General features: G+C 36.5%; 1 protein-coding gene across 1 annotated transcript; it reads right to left on the bottom strand.

The window, feature by feature from the left end:
• Positions 1–1,557: 1,557 nt before the first annotated feature.
• On the bottom strand, positions 1,558–21,352 carry LOC311067780 (beta-1,4-galactosyltransferase 3). Its single transcript, XM_084089855.1, has 7 exons — positions 21,172–21,352; positions 10,040–11,122; positions 9,262–9,497; positions 7,761–7,948; positions 7,193–7,315; positions 5,446–5,550; positions 1,558–4,522 (listed from the first exon to the last, which is right to left on the bottom strand). Exons 2-7 carry the CDS (start codon positions 10,296–10,298, stop codon positions 4,357–4,359), a joined length of 1,077 nt encoding a protein of 358 aa, XP_083945981.1. The 5' UTR covers positions 10,299–11,122; positions 21,172–21,352; the 3' UTR covers positions 1,558–4,356.

Genomic DNA, 21,352 nt, shown 5'->3' with positions numbered 1-21,352 from the left:
CAGCTGTGTTAATGTCTGATTATTCGGTTTTAAATTTTGTCATTTTCACTCAAAAATGAAAATTCTGTGAAACACACAAGAAGATATTTTGAAAGATGACAAAGTTCCAGGGACTCCAGTGTTGTATTGTGCACCACTGACTTCAACTGTATGGACAAAAAACAATAAAAACATTCTTTAAAATATGGGTAACTTTACAATAAGGTCTCATTTGTTAATTTACGTCAATACGTTAGCTTACATGCTCTAACTATGAGCAATATATTTTTTTACAGCACTCATTAATCTTTATTAATGTTAGTTAATAATGAGACATTGTGACGATTATCGAAGGAAAAAAATTAGGATTGGGTCCTGGTTTTATTCATCAGTTGTTGATTAGATTTTGGGATGTGGGTGTTGTAATTAAAAAATAAATGTGAGTTTGCTGTCGATTGAAGCGGCTGGGTTTAAGCGGACAATGATTGGAGAATCCTGCATACGTCAGCAGAGTAGATTAATCCTTGATTTGTTTAAATATTACGAGGACAAAAGTGAATGAATGAAGGATGAATCTCTCACAATAACATACGTTTACAAAATAGGCTGAATTTTTTTATTTAATGCTGAGTTTAAGAAGAATAAATGCTGTAGAAGTATTGTTTGCTAGTTTTTGTTCATGTTAAATAGTAAAACTACAATAAGGTTCAATATATGTTTATAGTGGTCAACCAATAAGGGTTTTTTAGTGACCAATGATATGTTAAGTGGCAGATATATTGCTTATGCATAATACAATTTAATGATAGTAAATCAGAATGAGCTTTATTGCCAAGTACGTTTACTCGTATGAGGAATTTGTCTTGATGACAGAAGCTTCCACAGCACAGACAGAATGACAGCAACAAGACACGAATAATAAAAATATATGATACACAATACAAATATAAAATACACAATGTATATACAAATGTAAGGGTTGTGTGTACTAAATAAATAGAAGTATCTGAGCTGATCCAGAGAGTAACAGAAGTGCAGAGGACAGACTCAATGACTGCAGAGTAAAACTGCATCAGCAGCTCCTGTGGCAGGTTCAACAGATCTATGCAAACTTGCTGAAATGAAAAGGTATTTTACAGTTACTCAATTGATGAAAAATTGAAAACTGCAATTACGATATACATTGCATTCACAAAGCTGTCAGTAGAAATTAGAAAAACTTTTCAGATTGGATCTGTGGCTACATTTCCACAAATCACAAGTGGTTAAAACATCACGTAGTACTTGTCCAATCAATGCTTCTGACCTCATAAATATGCAAATAAGAAGGTTAACCCAATATTTACTGACTATCCAGGGTGAAGTATGAGCCTTACATTTACCCAATATTAAATTAATTTGTGGGAAAGAAAATTCCCTCAAGATTATCAAGCAATTCTTTTTAATGAAGGGTTGTAAAGAGTTTTTTGGCAGCAGTTTAATCAATTTTAAAACTGTCATTAAAAAAAAAAATAATAATAATCAAATAGACCCTTAATTGCACAAATCTCTAAAACACACCAGTCACAAAACACATGAGCCATTTAGTACATTAACATTTTATTATTAAATCATCATAAGGCCGCTAAGTAGTGTGCAGACTTCTTAAAGAGAAACATATATCCCAAACGTTTTCAGAGCACTGCCCAGTGCCCACTAAAGAACTGGAGAAAACTGATGCCCAGTAAGGCACATTTAGAAACATCTAATCCATCACCCCACCTGAGTAGTGTGCAGCCTGTCATCTGAAGATATCAAACTATGTAATTCATGGCTGAACAACTGAGGAATTTTCAAAGTACCTTCTATGATGATGATCTGAACAATTATCAAATATAAATTCTCAATGTGAAGAATACACATCTCGGGCCACCCATTACATCCCAAAATAACTCAAATGTTTACAGTCATTACACTCAGTTGATATTCTATGTGAACCAACAGACGTGGGTAAGGGACAGATTAATTAACCTGACCATTAATGACCACTTTAACATTTTGTAATTGTAAAAAAGAAAAAAAAAAAAAGAAAAAAAGACTAGTTTGTCTTGTAAAAAAAAAAAAAGATGATATGAATTTTTGGTATCTCTGCCTTAATGACATCCAATGACTTATTTCAATGACCCAACAACATATTTTTTTCAAATGCCCCATCACAAACTCCCAACAGCATACAAATTAGTAAAGAGGGGAGCGATACCTCCACCTTTCACATTCCCACAGAGAACAGCAGAAATCGGAAAAACAATGTATGATCGAGTTCTCAGTCTCACAATTACAAATTTGAAATGCAAGTATGCCTTAATTTACTTGCCACAGATCAGTTTGAAACAACTGGACCATCACAGAGTCTGTGTCACCATGAGACTTAATGCAGAAGACGTTTAGAGGTTAGACAGAAACGAGACAAGGCATGGCAAAAACAAGGTTTACATTAGCCATTAAGGCCAGGATTTAGACTCATTTTTAATAGTGATATTTTCCTAAATTAATAAACAGTTTTGCAGTTGCATCTTTAAAGGTGAAACATACAAAAACAATTTAAAGTGTATTTTGTCATTAGTGTCAGTCAGCAAGAATTAACTTTTTTCTTCGTCAGATTTTGCCAATAATGGGTCTCATTCATGAACAAGTAGAACAACCAATGTGTCAACTGACATTCACGCATTAAATTCAATGTAACAATTTTCTTAAGAATGGTTTATGAATTTTAACATTTAATTTAATGCAAAAATTTACATTGATTTCATGATTGTTGGCGCATTTGATTTGTTGCACCAATTTACGCAAGAATGGTTTTACAAATTTACGCAAGAATAGTTAAGGAGATTTGCGCGTTTAATTTCATGCGGCAGTTTACGTAAGAATGGTTTTACAAAAGTTAGTGCATTTGATTCAAGGAACAATTTTACTGTAAAAAGTGATCAGTTGACAACTTGAAAAGAGCGAGGAAACTCGTTGCCTTAAAATTATTAAGTAAATAAACCATGCATAATTGAAAAAAATAAGTTAGGTGAAAAAAAATCAATTACGCATGAAGTTTATTTACTTGATCATTTTAAGGCAACAGGTTTCATCACTTTAAGTCAAGTCAACATAACAGTTTTATGTAAAAATGGTTTTACAAACCTTAACGCATTCAGTTCAATCCAACAATTTACATAATGGTTTTAAAGTTAACGCATTTCGATTAATTGATTACACCAATTTACATTAGAATGTTTTTTACAAATATTAGGGCATTTTATTCAGTGGGACAATTTACGCAAGAATGGTTTAACGAATAATTTACACTTAAATGAAACAATGTCTTTCTAAGGATTCTAGGCAAAAATGTAGGAAATATTGGACTCAAATGGAAACATGAGGAAAAAGCAGCATAAACTCTTTACGAAGCCAACCTGAACAGAATCAACGTGATGACCAAGAAGAGAGATACGGCTACATTCAACAGCACTAATGACAACACCGCACACAGCCAGCCAATCATAAAAAAGGATAAAATACAATGTGTTGAGTAATTCATGAAATTGAGAGGCAGTGCGTTGATTATTAAAGCCAACGTTTTTACTAAGACTACCAAAGGCAAAAGGAGAACATCAGTATACGTAGAGTGGTTATTACTACCAAAGAGGCCAGTTCTGAGCGAGTTACCCGAAATGGAAGATATATAACAAAATATCACTCCATTTGTCTGGATAACAATATAGTTCATAACCAAAAGTACTAATTTACTGAACAGGAAATGCACCAGACTCACAGAGTAGTGCAGAAAACAGCGTTGCTTAAGCAGTACATCGGCCTGCTTCACTGTTTCCATCACATGGCAAAAAACATAATTTTACCCTTCCCTAAGAGTTGGCCTCACCCTACTACGGGAGGCCGAATCTATGTTTCAGTCAACATGAAAGAAATGTAAAGAGAGAGTGCAGCTTCATTCTAAGGCAAAAGAGGTTTTTAAATGGTGCCCATGGGCACAGAGGATGTTTGAACAGTCTGTCCGTCAGGAAACACATCCTTCCTGCAGAGTGGTCAATATGTGGACCAGTTGATGAAGTTTCTGCAGCATCCTGACTTATAAAGTGAACCAGAGAGCACAGGATCAAAATGTTAAACTTTGGAGAAAGAGAGAGAGAGAGAGAGAGAGAGAGAGAGAGAGAGATGATCATGTGACCACTAGATGGAACCACCATTACAGAAGAAAAGTCTGTGGTGCAATAAAGGCATGATGTCCCGTGGATTCACTGGCCATGTGCATGTGGGCGAGTGGTCTGCAGGCAGAGCGGCATTGGCGCTAAGACTTGTGCCTCAGGGATCCACAAGAATGCTGGAAGCATGCTAAGAAGCAGTCTTTTTATTGGGCGGGTGCAGCCCTGCCTCGGTGCCAATGTTGACCGTGATGTTGGTGAAAAGAGGTTGATAATCCCGGGACACGATCTCATACTCCACCGTATTCATACCGTCATTTTTCCATGTGTGCCGGGTCTTAGCCAACATGTTAAACCTGCATGAGAGCAAACATCTTAAACAGAGGAAGTACTAGGAGATGATTTCATCATTTTAAAGGGAAATGTTTTAAGGTGCAGTCACGTTTCCATTGGGCGTACGTCAGAGTCGATCATTCTTTAAAGATGATGCGGTATGTTTGGACAGAAGACGAGACAGAGTTATTTACTAAACTCATAAAAAACAAAAGTATCACAGGAATTCTAAATTCGATTCTAAACAACAACAAAAAATGCCAAAATTTATGAAGACCTTGAAGCAGATATGAGGGAGATGTGGCCACTCCCAAGTACAAGGGGCTTTCCTTGCCATTAATGCTTGAATAACACGCCTACGTCTTCTTCGATTAAGAATAATGGCTAGTGCACTGGCTGGGATAACCATAAACCTACCAACATCCGCTGACTTGATTTATGACTTAAATGACTTATCGCAAGAGGAAAAAAATTACGTTTTAGACGCATAACATAGGTTAATGTAAATGCCATAATTTCACAATAGTTTTAATTGCAATTAATAGTGTGACATGGTCATTATTCGAAATTAAAAAAAATATCGCAAAAGTTTTGCACAAATCTGTAATGGAATTACAGCCACGTGGCTATTGTTTGGTGAATTTTGTGGGCAAAATGCAGTCATTTCAATAGGAATCCATGGCAATGGGAATTTCACGTGAGGGCGAAATTTTTCCAAAAAAAGATTGCTCCACACTGACCAATAGAAAGCTGCTTGGTTAGAAAGTGACTTCTATGTGAGCTGTGTGTCATATCATACTAGTAACGACAGACAATAAAGCTTTTTTGACTGTGAAATTTCGCTAACGTGACCGCACCTTTAGAATGTTAATGCACTACGGAATGATGTTAAAACACATCTTGTCAAAGTTTGGGCATTTATCAGATGCTTGTAAGGCGATTCTACCTTTTGGGATTCACTTCATTGCCTTTGTCATGCTTGTGTTTGATCATCTTATATCGGCCCACTTTTAGAGAAGGACGACTGATCAGCATTCCTCCGAGCGAGACCCTGAGAAGATGAAGAATGTTAGATAGTGTGCAAAAAAACAGAAGGAGACACTCAGGATTAAGTAACTGGTTCCCTTTCAATTCATGAGTGTGAATGTAATTGAGTAGCCCACACCCTCAGGAAACTGTATTTGGAATTTGAATCAGAATGGCATGAACATTTACTGAATTTTATTCAAAGAACTTCAACACAGGTAAAGATTTCCATTTCAAATAAATGCTGTTCTTTTTAATCCTGACAAAATTTATCACAGGTTCCCCCAAAATATTACGCTGCACAAATTTGTTAAATCTAATCATTAGAAATGTTTCCTGAGCAGCAAATCAGCGTATTAGAATGATTTCTGAAGGATCATGTGACACTCAAGACTGGGGTAATGATGCTGAAAATTTCACAGGAATAAATTACATTTTAAAATAGAAAACAGTACTTTAAATTGTAACACTATTTCACAATTTTTACTGTATTTTGAACAAATAAATAGAATAAATATACCCTTGGTGAAGAGACTTGTTTCAAAAACAAAAACAAATCTTAGTGACCCCAAATCTTTAAACAGTAATGTATATAAACTAAAATTCTATAAGTGGCATTTAAAACATAAATCTTCAAACTTTCAAACTTTTTTTCAAGCCACCATTCTAAGTCTGTCTTGACAGACGTTGCTTTTTCGAGTTAAAAACTACAGTTATATGACTTTTAGGGCTGCGTGATATTGGATAAAACTGACATATTTTTTTTTTTTTGCGATATATACTGCAATCTAAAAAATTTCCCCAGATGACTTAAATGGCTCTATTTGGAAAGAATTAATCATTCTAGAATGACTGGGGTGATTTGAGTGCATCCGCATAGAAAATAATAAACATATGACAAGCATAGATAAATACAATAGAGCAAAGATACATATGAAATAAACAGGGCTTTGTGTTTTTTAGGCAAGTCTAAAAGTTTTCGCTATTCAAGTAGAGAAATTTGTCAAATGTAAAATAACACTGCATAAATTAAATATAATTAATCTTTGTTAAAGCTACAAAAGTGATTTATTATGACACCGTTGGCAACAGGAATATTAAGCTGCAGTCACTAACAGCCAATGCACAGATCCAATAAAATGTTACGCATCCATTTTCTTTCTCAATTGTTTACGTTCACTTAAGACAAAAGCAACAAGGATTTTTGCAGAGACAGGCACTTTTGAGACAGCATAATTTTGCTAATAATAGTATCTAGGCATTTTGACATAATTTTGCTAATAATAGTATCTGTTCAGGCACAAATAAAATTAGGTTTTTGCATGGCTCTGTGTGCACACAGAAAACAGGGAGAGTGTTCCAAATTGAGTTTTGCATCTTCTTGTGCTTGAATGCTTTAAACTCACTTTAATGTTTAAACTGACAGGACTTAAAAACAAGTGTAAACATGTAAAAACGTTCACTCTGTGATGGTTAAACTTTGCAATTAATCCAGAAATCTCAAGCGTGAACTTGACAAAGCTAGCAAAAGACAGGTGGTTCATGGCCAGCTGCATCACAAGGACAGATCTCCTCCCATGCAAACCTCTCCATTAATGTACACACACACAAAGCATCTGTGCACACACTCAACCGACCCCAGCAAATAAACACACTCGCTCACTCACCGGATGCCGATGTCATCATCCTCACCACCCCAGCCCCAGTAATTGTTTGGGAAACCGTTCATCTTGAGGTATTGATCAGGGGTCAGAGCCGACACTCCTCCAAAATACATCTTATAAGGCAGTCTGAGTGGTAACAGGAAGGAAAAATGCACAAAAATACTATAAATGTATTTATTCAGTTTAGTACAGTGACATATTAGTTCATGTGTTATGAGTGTTTATTCAACTATAGGCATTTTATTATTACAGGGATTTTTCACATTTTTGTTGTTTGAAAGTCTTTTATTATCATTTATTTTTGCTACTTTTAAAATATACATTTTGTGTGGGAATCCAATAAAATATATTATTTATTTATTATTATTTAAATATTATACCATTTTTAGCGAACATAAAATGGTAAAGAGTAATTTTATTCCACAAATTCTTATTTATTCCACAAATACATGTGTTGTAAATTGATCTGGTAGTAAATCATATACATGTACATAATCTACAGTATATGTGTAGGTGTAGAAGTAGAAAACAGGCAAATTAAGTCAAATGAAATGCAGAGCTGAACACTGACTTGTATCCAAATTTGTCCATGGCAATGGCGGCGTGTTTTGGGTGAGCGTCGCAGGCGTAGGTGTTACGGTCGTCCTCGGGAATAAGGTCCACGTCATGAAAGAAGAGGCAGTCCCAATCCTCCTCCCTCATGGCCTCACGAAATCCCACGTTCATCAACTTTGCTCGGTTAAAGGTGTAATTACCAGCCTACACACACAGAGCGTCATTGTTATGACAATTTATAATGACAAGATATACAGACTCAGCAGTGCATAGATTTATACTCATAAATATGGACTGAATCTATAATGTGGTCAGGATTTTCAGAGACGAGATTGAGGATTACGGTCTAATCCTTGCCCTCTTGATAAGAGATGGGAATATCAAAGTCAGAGACACATATGAAAGGAGATGATTTTCTTCTGATAGTAATCCACTGTTTTATAGTCTATAAACAGTATATATTTGAAACAGATTTTTTTGTAACAGTGTAAAAGTCTTTTCTGTCACTTTTGATCAGTTGAATGCATCCTTCTGAATAAAAGTATTCATTTCTTTTCTTTTTTAAAGTCTGATTACAACAGCACAAAACATGTGACCAAATAAAAGTTCAACTCAACTAGCACAAATGGGATTTCAATCTCGTCGAGCCTCTCAGGTCAGGAGCAAAAACAATTCTATTCAAAACTCTGCAAACGTTTCATGCCGTACATCTATAATCCTACGTAAATCTGTATTAACCTAGGAAACCCACAATAATAAATCCAGACATCGAAGCTCTGGGAAACAGCTCTGAATCTGGCACACTGTTGTATTCGGATCGTTTTTCACTAAAACGGGAGATCAGCAAGGGGAGAGCAAAAGACGACCAGCGATTGACCTGTCAGAGTGAGTTGTACAGGTTTGCATCTAGATCGACAGATATAACAGGATAAAGTGATTACAACAGGCTCTGGCAGGAAACAGCAGGAGGCACGGTTGAGTTGTATAGCTGCATATCTGATATGTAACCAAGCAACAAATACATTTTATACACCACGTGAAACTGTGAGAACACGGTCTAAAATGAACACTCGCCAAAGTGCCAAATGAGAATAAAAATTTGCTTTGGTAACCAAATAATGTACAACTTAAATTAGGGTTTAATGTAAGAACGATAGTCTGACCTTTGTTGATGTGAGGGAATCAAAATAAAAGATACAACAGAAGAGATCAAACATTTTTCAAAAAGGTTTGATTGACAATTTCTGGGAAATGTACCATTAGCCACTTAGCTATGAAGCCTAAAGGTTTTTCATTTCATTGTCGTATCGGTCCTGTCATTGCAATGTTTGCTGTCATTTCACTGAGAGACTACGTAATGCTGAAAGTGACACAATGACCCATAGACTAACTATTTCTTGCTGGTCATGGAACTAGATTTTGAATATTTATGAGCAGTATTTTTGGGGGGAACATTTAAGTTTAAGCGATTTCTGCATCACCAAATAAAATGAAACAATAACAGACTGCAGGCGCACCTGGTGAATGATATAGATGCCATAGTTGAGCTGCTGTCGCTGTAGGAAGGGATGCAGATAGTAGAGGAGGAACTTGAGGTGGTGCTCCCTATTTCTGTGGGGAATGATTACTGCAGTGCGATGGCGTGCCTCACAGTTTGGTGGCCTGTAGCGCCCCCCACGGACAACAAGGGGATTCTTCCTCTCAATCTCGGCAAGTGTAAGCCCAGATGGGAAAGTGACATGAATAGGTCCACCTGAACATAAGAGTGTGAACAGGATTTATTGACTTAAAAGTTCTAAAAAAAAATTTAAAAAAAAATTAGGAAACACGTTATAGTAGATTTACATATTTAAATTACATTGTTTATACCGAGCCCAAAGTTAGTAGGCTGTAAAAGTTGACTAAACCTAGATTTTCCATGCTATCCATGATGATCTATTTTTATTATTTTTAGGGTTTCCATCTCTTTTAACCACTGAATTTTTTAATTCAGAAATACTTTATTTTTCTTAATTTATTTATACATTTATTGAATTTTCCCCTAAATTACAAAAAAAAAAGGGAAAATAAATCAAATAGAATAAATAAAATAAATGAAATAGTGCGTATATTTATATTACTAATATATTTTTTATATCAATTTTGGGTGTTTTTTTTCTTTCTTTTTATTTAAAAAAAAAAAAATCTCAGTTATACCAGGAGGAATCTACCAGGCTATTTATTACAACTAACACACTGATATGATGCATTCACAATAGAGAGATCAGAAACTTGATAACACACTACTGAACTCACCAATCAGAGGAGACTGCTTCGGGCAGTAGGGCATGTCCTCTTTATTAATAGGAGGGCCTAAAAGGGAGAGGTTGGCATACACATCCGTGTGGTTGCGTGCAACGACTGCATGTCCCGTTGTAGGATCAGGCTTCCGGAAAATACGGAAAAAATATGACACTCTTTTCTGGTAGCCCTCTCTGGAGAGAAGAGCCATGACCACTAACTGGACACCCAAGAACATGATCAGGTAACGCCATTTGGACTGCAGCGTGTACATGGCGACGGATCCGTACAGTGGAAGTGCTGCACCACGTTTGAGAGTCAGATGAACAGTCTGAGTGAGTTTAGGTTTTGATAAGTTTGAGTAACTGAACTCTACGGTGGTCTCATTCCTCGTATCTCAGATACTTCAGAGTAACTCTTATGCACGCAAACAGAAACGAACAAAAAAACAGATATGTCTTGGAAGGCTATAAGGCCTGGAGATGTAAACAAATTAATCTTAAGGACTGGATCAGATATGTGGAGTAGAGGTAAACAACAGTTGGATGAAATACAAGGCACTTCAGATGTGGTGGATGAAATGGCTAAGGAGAGGTATCATTTCTTCAAACAGACGTTCAGCAGTGCAGTTTGAATTAGATTTGCTTTGCTCACTGGCAGTCTTTAGCCTATTAATGTACAACTCCAAAGGGAAACTCCCAGTGGTCCTCTGGTGTTTTCATGATTCAATGATCTACTGAGCTTCCGTCAAGCTCCACCAAAGCCGTAGGAACTGGAAGGATGCGTCTACTTGCTGGAAGGAAATGTATTGTTTTGTTCCCAAAGGGTTCTCAACAACAGCAGCAGTCCTGTAAAAGTCTCATGGCCCCAACAAAGTAAAGCATGGGGGCCAGAGAGGTCCAGGGTACTGTTTTGAAGTGTGTTAGTGTAAGATAGTGAGTATGTATATGTGTCTTGGATATGTAGGAGGGGGAAACAAAGAGGAGGGGGGAGGGATGATATCCAACACCCCCAGCTATTGTCTCATTCTGTCGCCGTGCAGGGGGAGGGTCCAACACCCCGTCCAACGCCAGCTGGTCCAATGACAGGAGTCAGTGTCTGAAAAACAAAGAGGAAGACATGAGAAGTGACCTAAAACAGAGGCTTTACAATATGTTAAAATTTGCCTCAATACTAATTCACTCATGCTTCTGGATGATAAGGGTACAAAACTTAAGAGGGGTCTTGACATTTTTGTGAAAATGCAGTTTTAATGAATAGTGACACAATGAAATATTTTGTGCAATTTACATGCAAAGAATACACACCACTGTCATAAGGATAGAAAATATACACTACCTAATTTAAAGCTGCCATCGGCAACATTTTTTTTATCATATTCAGTGAAATCGACACTATAATCCGACAGAACAACATAAATAAGGTGGTTTTAGAAAAAAAACCGAGCTTCTAACTCCACCTGGAGCGTGTTATTTGTTTTGCAAAAATCCACCGCACCCGGATCATCGGGTCCAATCAGCGCAGGGGGGTGTGAGATCTGACTGTCAATCACAGGTCGTGCACACACCACAGATCCCCCCCTCCCTCGCGCACGTTACAATATCACATGCACACGACACGCCTGAAGTTTGCCTGAAGATTGCATGAAGCGTGATGGCGGAGAGAAAATCTACTAACAAGCTTCCAATTCTTCGGTTATTGCTATCTATGGGTAGATTAGCCAGGGCAGCCTACTTCCGAGTCCATGGTGTTGATCGATGCTGAAGAGACGGACACGTTCACAGAAAATCAGGTACACACGCACTGACGAGCACAACCTCGATGGGAGGGTGCTCGCTGGTAGTGGGGGAGGGGCATGAGAGTTGTAAACATTCTAAATTTTGGCTAAGTCGACCCAATCTGCCAGACTTGCCGACTGCAGCTTTAATAAATAAAAAAAATACAGTAAAGACATGAAACAACAGGGGGAAAAACATGGTTTCCAGTTTCCACGCAAACACCAAAAATCAGCATATAAAGGCCGGGAGCGAGCGTCTGTTGGGCTAGTTTTTGTGGTATGTTCCACATGTCGGCTATCGTCAGGCTCAGACTCATCTCATGTAAATAACGTTATCAACATTACTAATATACAAAATGGTAAGCAAGAGCTGCTTTGTTTATGTTTTGTATATCTGTGTATATCTCCTATATCCTCGCTTCGGCTGAATGACGAATATAAACTATTGATGCCTGCTGATAAGACAGTTAATTCCTTAAACGCAGGTGCAGAACACGCATGCTAGTTTGCAGTAGGGCTGAACGATTAATCGCAACAAAACCGCACGCGATTTATGATTATTTTATGCGCAGCTTGTCAGTGAAGTGTGGCTGATTGGTAGTAAAGACCCATTTGAACGCCAGAGGGCGCTCTCACGCAAACACGATAAATATGCCCCGCCACAGAAGTACAATAATGCACATCATTCCAGGAAATCCCTAATGCTGTAGCTGAATAAACAGAAGATTGAAACGCTTTGATTAAACATGACTTATAAATACACGAGTGCCTTATTCTGTGTAAGAAGGCACATCATCTCACAGAAGGAGGAGCTCAGCTGTCGTTATGAAGTGAGTTTGGAGTAAATGCATGTTATTAAATGTCTGTTGTTGGACGAGGTTCATAAATGCTTCTCATGTTTTGGAAAGATGTTTGACGTGTGTTTTTTCAAATGCACGTTAAGTGACTCAAACTCACAGTGCTTTCAGATGGAGCAGCGTTTACAGAGCCGTACATCAATGACAAACTGCGCATAAAAAAATATCGCAGCCTTTGCGATTTTAAAATCGCGATAAGCCATCTCGATTTAAGTGCGATTACATGGAAAGTGCGATTAATCGTTCAGCCCTAGTTTGCAGTCAGCTGTAGTCTGTGCTGTGTGTTCAAGTGCAGCTTTTTGGTCAAGACGCAGCCAACACCACCATCGGTTTTCTTTGCCGCTAGTTCTTTGAAGTCGGCTTGGTGTGTCCCAGGCTTTAGAATGATTTCTGAAGGATCATGTGACTAAATAATAAAGACTGGTGTTTTTTGTTGCTGAAAATTCAGCTTTACCATCACAGAAAAAATTAAATATTTAAAATAGCAGTTATTTTAAATTGTAATAATATTTCACAATATTACTGTTTTTGTCTGTATATTTGATCAAATAAATGCAGCCTTAAAGAACAAACTCTCAAAAACAAATCTCACTGACCCCAAACTTTTCAACTGTAGTTTACATAATATGAATAATATAAAAGTAATATTATTTGTATTATTAATAAAACAGGAAAAATGGTTTCAAGGCTAGTACGAAATGTTTATAGTTAGTACATTTCCACCTCACACCTCATTGGCAGGTGTGGCAAAAAGTAAAATTTGGATCCTATGTAAAACTGTTGGAGAGCAAACACTACCAGCTTGTGTCGCTCCTCCCTCCACTCCTCTAAAATGTGTTTAGAAGAATAAAGCCTGCACTTGGTCATGGCTGACTTCCCAGACACTGGCCTTGTCCAAGGGGAAGAGGGCAAACACCCTCAGCAGGAACTCTGTAAGATCGGTCCCGAAAGCCACACACCCCTGCTGGGAGTTCTGTCCCACCACTACCAGGATCACACATTGGAGAGGGGCAAAAAAGAGACCTGGGGCTTCAAACAAGCTTCATTTAATCTTCCTGACACAGTCTGGTGGATCTGTGCCTACAAATCAATTACAGCTCATTAAAACCACCACTCACAGGCCAATAATCCTAATCTGGGGAATGGTGCAGGGATTAGTGGATTGGCACGAGGGGAAAATGAGGCGACGATGTGAGGAGAAGAGTCGTCTCTTACTAATGTCATCTTCAGCTGTACACTTTTGGTAAGGCTTCAGTGCTTTCAGGAAGAATGAGAGATGGTTTATACATCTCTATGTTATGAACGAAGATCAAGGAGAGGAAGCTAAAGAGAGAAGCAATAGAAGGCTGGAAGAGATACTGTAAATACATAATTCCACTATGGTAAATATAGTCAGAGAGCATGAGGTTTGACTCTGTGCTGCTGACTAACACACATTCTGCCTCAACCTCACCCATTAGAATGCACATTAAAGTTATTTTCTACTCTACTTTATGGTCTATGAACTACATCAATGTTGATTACCACTAACATCCAGTAAAAAAAGAAAAAAAAAGAAAAAAAAGAATATATATATATATATATATATATATACCATCAGCACAATAAACTCCCTTAGTCATCTTGCTTCTAAATTCGTACCTTTTAAAAGAGAAGTTACATCTTGGTGAGTCTAAGAAATATGTCAGATTGGGGTCAACCCAAACCAACCATTATATCTGTAACTTTGTCAAAAGGAGATTTTGATATGGGTTAATGAACATTAAAGTACACAAAAGATGCTTAATATCTAGATTAGCATTACTAAAATAATAATTTTCAGTTCAGTAAGTGAGATTCATTATGTTGACTCAGTAACCGCTGAATCTTTCAGTGAAGGATTCATGATACTGGTTCAAGTTTTATTGGCATCCTTTTCTCACCATATTCAAATCAATATGAAATCACAAAATATGATTCCTTGGTACTAGATATTCTACTAAACAGGTTTCCAGGTTTTTTAAACTGCATATTTTTGTCTGTAGTAATTGACAGTATGCCAGATGTGGGACACACACATTAAATTGAAAATAACCAGAATATTGCTTTAAACATCAGCGTATAACCTTCAAGTGATGCTCTGAAACAATCTGACTGGCAAGATGACCATATTTGAACCCAACTCAAATTTCATAATCTTTGTAGCATTAATGATACCAAAAAATAATAACTGAATAACCTAGAGGCACTCAAGAAAACCAAAAAGCTTTCTGGGAAGTGTAGTCAAGCGTAACAGGTCTGTAGCTTCTGGACTGGAACAAAGTAACAGTCTTACTAATGAACTAATGGAGATGGTAAGAAAGATGGACAGATAACCAATATTAAAATGGAATAAAGAAGATGGAAAGAGAATATTGTGTGCTTTTCTTGCCGAAACATGTCGCACGGACCTTCCATTCTGGCTTCAAATGGACAGCAGTGACATGACTAACTCCATCTTCACAAGCAAAGACTCACAATCTTTTATCTTCTTCCTTTCACTCCCCTCACACAGCAGCGATCCATGCATCTATACAAGTCATGCACAATGTACCATGCCCAAGGGCTTTAAAATTATTTTTATATACACTACATAGACCACTAACAAACACAGTAGATGAATGGGTAAACATAAAGTGCATTAACATAAACATACTGAGAGATCTTTCCTGCTGCGCAGCCCGTGGCGACTCGTGCGGCTTTGCTCAGCAGAACAGCATAGAGAAAAGTGAAGAACTGCATGAGGTTTATATGAGGCACCAATAGTCCGGCTTGACTGAATAATGAGATTACATCTGCGCTAGCATCTAACAAGACTATATTACCATCAGCCAATAACTGTGTGTAATTAACATAAGTGGACATGCTTTTTAATGTCTGTTGTTCTAAAATCTAGCAACAGACTTGCCATTGGAAATTGCATGTTTTCTGTTTACATATATTGTGAATTGTGCAAAATAATTGCATATATATAGGGTAATCTTATATATTAGTTCATGTATAACATTATTTTTATTTTAAACTAAATGTACATTATAAATATTTTGTATAATTTTACTGTAACAAATTAAATGTTGTATTATATTTTAATGAAATAAAATTTCACTATCAAATCAGATAAATGCATAGTATCAGTCATTGGCTAACCTGCTCTCTTGATCATATCCACAATACCTACATAAATCAATACATAATAAAAATCTGGATGATTGATTTTTACATATACATATAAATAAAAAAATACAGGAAAATTCCCTTTTATGAGCATTAACAATCTGTTTAGAAACATTCCCTGATAATTACTAAGCATAATACTACAAGTTCGGAAAGACAGCAAGTATTATAAGCGAAAGGAAGAGTGAATAAAAGTTTAGAGAGGCTTCAAACCATAAAAATTCTTAGCCAAGTCAGCGAGACAAATGAAACGTTGGCTCGAGCTATACCGAGCATCTGGATTCCATGTGTTAGATTATGAAAACGGTAAGAATAGTCTAAAGGATTTTGAGGAGAGGGTTGGGTTCCCTGGATCCTGCAGCCTGCTGTCAATCAAATCTTAGAGAAAACAATCCCTCGCTCTCCTGCTTCATTGTCACAAAAGGTCAACAGTCAATCTATCTATCAATTCACCAACATCTGTCCATGTATAGCAAAGCATGTCCCGCTAAAGCCTAGAAGATCACTCAAATACACACCATCTGTACAGTAAGCTACAGAGCGTACAATAACAATGTAGCACAACCCAGTATGTAACTTCACAGTGCCTGATTGGCAGTACTTTTCAAACATGTCTACAAAAGGCAGACTGTGTCACAAAAGTCTTAAAACAACAAACTACACCTTTAAAACAAATGTCATTAACACATGGAAACATACAAAACAGACATCCGATGCTGAGCAAATTTGTTCAGGTGCTTGTTTTTCAGTCACCCTTATTTACTCATTACTATAATATTAAAGGTTAAAGGAACACTGTGTAGCTTTTCAACCTTCATAATATATTTCCAAGACCCTTGTGATGGTACATCGACTTACAATAGGTTGAATGACACGTCTGCCATAGCCTGACGGGGTCTGTATCGCTTTTACTGGCACTACGTAACTTCGGGGTTCGGGTAGTAACCCGAGCACAAAAAGAATTTACGACAATATTTACGACAGTGCAAGTATTCCACAGCGACTCTAGGGGTCGCTGTTTGACAAAAACACAATTTCTACACAGTGTGCCTTTAACAACAGAGCCCAAACTATTAGCCTAAATTCAATTGATATTTATTTTTTGATACAATAATCAACACTCAAATAACAAATTGTATGCAAACACGTAAACTGCATATAAGGCAGTTTTTGCATTAATTTCTAAATATAATTATAAAATTATGTTTTTACTCATTTACACAATGGCTGTGATTTTGATGACAGATTTATTTAAACATACATTAAATAATCAAGCTTCACTAACAGTTTAAGTAAAATATAATGAATATATAGGCTAATGTAGTCAGTGCATAAATTTAGCGAAACAAGAGTTCATTTATCTAACGAACCAACTTGCCTGAGGTAAATGTAATGCTGTAATGCTCAAACACTGATTGAGCGATTACATGAGATATGATACGTTTCAGTAAGTTGTATTGTATCTTTCAAGATACCTTACTTCAGATGTTCATTCAGGTTTATCCTGTAACTAGTAAGAAATGACGCACGATTGACAAACTTTAAAACCCTTGATTTCAAACCATGCTGCGCTATATTCAGTTGCCCACTATGACATATTCATGGCATTTTTACTGTGCTGTAAGTAAAATTAGTGCTACCTTGTTTTTATTTATTTTTTAAATATGGTTCAGTGTGTACAAACTTACCAGATTATTAAGTGCCGTGTTGGTTACAGTGTTTACTTCCTTTTTAAAAACATTTTTTGTAAAAATAAAATAAAATAAAAAAATAATAATAATAATACTGTAATTTGATTACAGAATCAAGAAGTTGGCATCTAATGTACAAGTCTGTTTAATTTATAGATATATTTTTTTATTTATGTCTAATTTATTACATTTTCAGGTACTTCATCCACCACTGCCCTAAAGCCATTCCCATTTCATTTGACTGTAGGAATGATTTGTGCTTGTGATTTGAAATAATGGCACCTTAGGGTTTAGGGGGAAAGTCTTCAGCACATTGTGGAAATTTGCATCTTGGTGCTTCCAACCAGAATGTTAAATGCAATATCCTGAAATATTTGCATAAAAAAACCAAAGATGGAAATCCCTGAACATCAAATGTAAGTGGCACTTCCTGATCAAATTCCAGATCCAAAAGTACGATAAAAAAAAGAAAGAAAAAAACTTAAATTAATATAATATAAAATGACAGCTGGGCACAAATGGTTTCACAATTTCATGTGTAAAAACAGGCCTGAGCTCAAAGTACATCAGAACAACTAAAGGGAAAAAGGTCACTCTTTAAGGACTATGGCATTTGGCTGTCACAACTTTAACTCGGTCAAATCCGGAGCATTTATATAACATCTCTGCACATAACCTGAAGGGAAAGTAAGAGCCACGCATGCCGAATCCAGACAGACTTGATGCAACAGAAAAAAGGATCTTCCTTAAAAATAAACAACATCAGAGTTGTTTGTGTAAGCTATGGGTTCAAACGCATCAAGGAAAAAAATATCAATTTCCTGATCCGGGAGGGCAGCGGGAATAATAGTCAATAGTGACGCAGACAATCATTTGTAGTGCTAGAGGATTTGGTTTGTGCCCACAGCAAGAGTACAAGGAAATATTTTCCCTCAACTATATTACTCGGCTTACTAAAGCTGCTTTTAATGTCTCACATGGAAACAATGAGGGGAATCAACTGGAATTTATCAACGCATGAAAGTGAAAATAAGAGGTCCATTTACAACAAACTAGAAACTACTATGATCACCAGTTGCTTTTTTATCTAAAAAGGCTTCATCTTTATAGGCAGAATGTTGCGCAAACGTTGAATGTCGACGTGGCTTGATGCCTTGCCTTCCTAATGTCCATATACTGTCTGCGAAGGAAACACGTTGATAAGCCTTGGTAGAAAACATTCCGGTGACTCAGTAAACCTGGATCTGATGATCCAGTAATTGAACAAGCAAGCACCATAAAAAATGAAAATAAATCACAGTACAGCCCTGCACATGGTGTACAAGTACACAAAACCAAACTCTACTGGGGCTACAATAGATCTGGTTGATGAATTCCCATGTTACGAAAGAACTGCGACTGGCAAGAGTTCAGATCAGATCAAGATCTTCAAGACCTTTTCAAAACCTAACACCTTGTACTATTTCCAAAAGTTAGAACGTCATTATAATAGAGCAAGCAAACATCCGGACTCCTCTGTAATGTCAATGTATAAAGTAGAAATGATCAATTAACTCTCAACAGATATAATTTCTTTGACCATGATGGTTTAAAATGAGACTGCTGATTTAAAGCTAGACATATTTCACTGACCCATTTTGGATTTCACCGTGCCTTATGAGCCACAAAGCTACAGGGAGAGCAAAGCCTAGAGAGCAAGCAGAACAACCTGCTGCTGGGATCTGTAACCAAGCGATAAGATCCAGGGAGACTAAAAACGGCAACCCATTAAAAAAGTCATGGTTTCAAAACAAAGCAGAGAAATGTATTATCAGGAATAGCTGCAGTGTGCAACAAGTAAAACAGGACTAGACAACAGCTTTCACCAGAGAATAACAACCACACATTCCTACCTGATGAAATGACGATACAAAAATAATATTATCTTCTAAATTAACAAATCACACAGGGCTTTCTTTCTAACAAGTCTGTCTGGTCCTTAAGCAGTTCATGAATCACCTACAAAGGAACACAAATATCATGAATTCTTAAGCCTCCTTATCACAGTATAAATCACCTATTCCTCAAAGGAAGTTCAAAGCTCTTAAATACATTTCATTCCTCATGATGCCTTACAAGAAATAAAGAAAGAAATTAAAACAGACAAATTTAATCTACTCACTGACTGTGATGTTTACCTAAACCGTTCCACCAAAAGCAAACTTTCAACAAATGGTTTATGCAAAACTTTTCTACACTGCCAAATACTATGAATTTGCATGACAAAACGTGATCATGTATTTCAGGGAAAACTGTCCAGAACAGGTTTTTTTTTTTTTTTTTTTTTTTAAACAAATAATACACACAAAACAAAACAGATGACTATCTTCTTATAAAGTGTTACTAACATTTCCCTGACCTGAAATGCAAATTGATCTACTTTAAGTAGGGTGATACTATCTTGCGCAATCATGTCATGAGAAACCAAATATCAGACTTGAAACTGATCCATTTCAATAGTACTAAACAAATCTGAGATTTTGCTAAAAAAAATAAATAAAAACTGGTTATTTAATAAAAAGTTGCTTATAACACAACAATAATTTGATCAACAAACTGTTATCTTGTTCTGTTGAAGTAGACAACAGTAAAATTAAAACGCAAACTTACAGAAACAAAAGTGTGTAAATATGTAGCATGTATTATATCATATGGGAAACACAGCAAGACACTACACAGACGTTAGACAGTCACACAGGCGAATAACACAATATTCTATATTATAAATATAGTAACACTCATAATTTGATTAGACTATAATTTTTTAGATAATTAAAAAATATCTGTTGTTTTATTTCTGCTGTTCTTTAGGTTTTGTTGTATCAGGCTTACCAATAAATTGCACCATTTGATGGGTTTCTAAAAAAAAAACACACACACAAAAAACAAACACCAAAAGTAAAAAGCAAAACAACAAAAGTATTCATAGGTAAAGTAATCATTTAATGTATTGGGTAACAATTTAGAATAAGTTCCCATTAGTTAACATTGGATAATGTATAAACTAACATTTGATACAGTATTAATCGTTGTTAACATTAATTAAAATAAAAATACAACTGTTTATTGTTAGCTCTTGTTAGATCAGGAACCTTATTGTAAAGTATATGCATCAATAACAACAACAACAAAAAATGCAATTATATAATATTTATATAGTTTATTGATCGTTATGCAAGTTTTGATAAAAATCTTTAAAAAATCTAAGCGGTAATCTAATAAGAGATAGCTGTCGATCTCTAATAGACATGAATATGTATCAAGATAAATATTGAATATGTGACAGTGGTGCGTCGTGATAATTGTGTTTAACAGTCACAGCTGGATATAATGACACACTATAGCCGCTGAGGCTGATGCTGTAGGTGTTGTCAGGGCGCCTGTAAAACGCAAAAAAGTCGTTTCCACATAAACATGGGGTTTTTTTAGACCTCAACTTGAGAGGAAACGATGCTGTGAGGTTAGCTACAGCAGGCTAGCACAACTGGGGCTTCTCACATACTCACTAACCCTCCAAAAGGTGAGGAAATTACACTTCAACAAAGCCCAAACGAGGGAAAAAAGACCTTGATACGAGACTTTAGAACTTACCTGGTTAAACTCGGACAGTTTGGTGGAGTATTCCCCCAGATATTCTGTTGCTCCTGTCTATTTGTCTGACTTCGTCGACTCCGACGGTTGTCCAGTCGGAGTTGAAAGCGCCCAGCATGCACACTTGTACAGGAAGTGATGCGCGCTCACGCTGCTATGCTGTGCTGTAGTGAGCGTATGT

This window comes from Abramis brama (assembly GCF_963993115.1).
Source record: "Abramis brama genome assembly, chromosome: 17".
Taxonomy (NCBI): domain Eukaryota; kingdom Metazoa; phylum Chordata; class Actinopteri; order Cypriniformes; family Leuciscidae; genus Abramis; species Abramis brama.
This window is presented reverse-complemented; position numbering and strand designations above follow the sequence as displayed.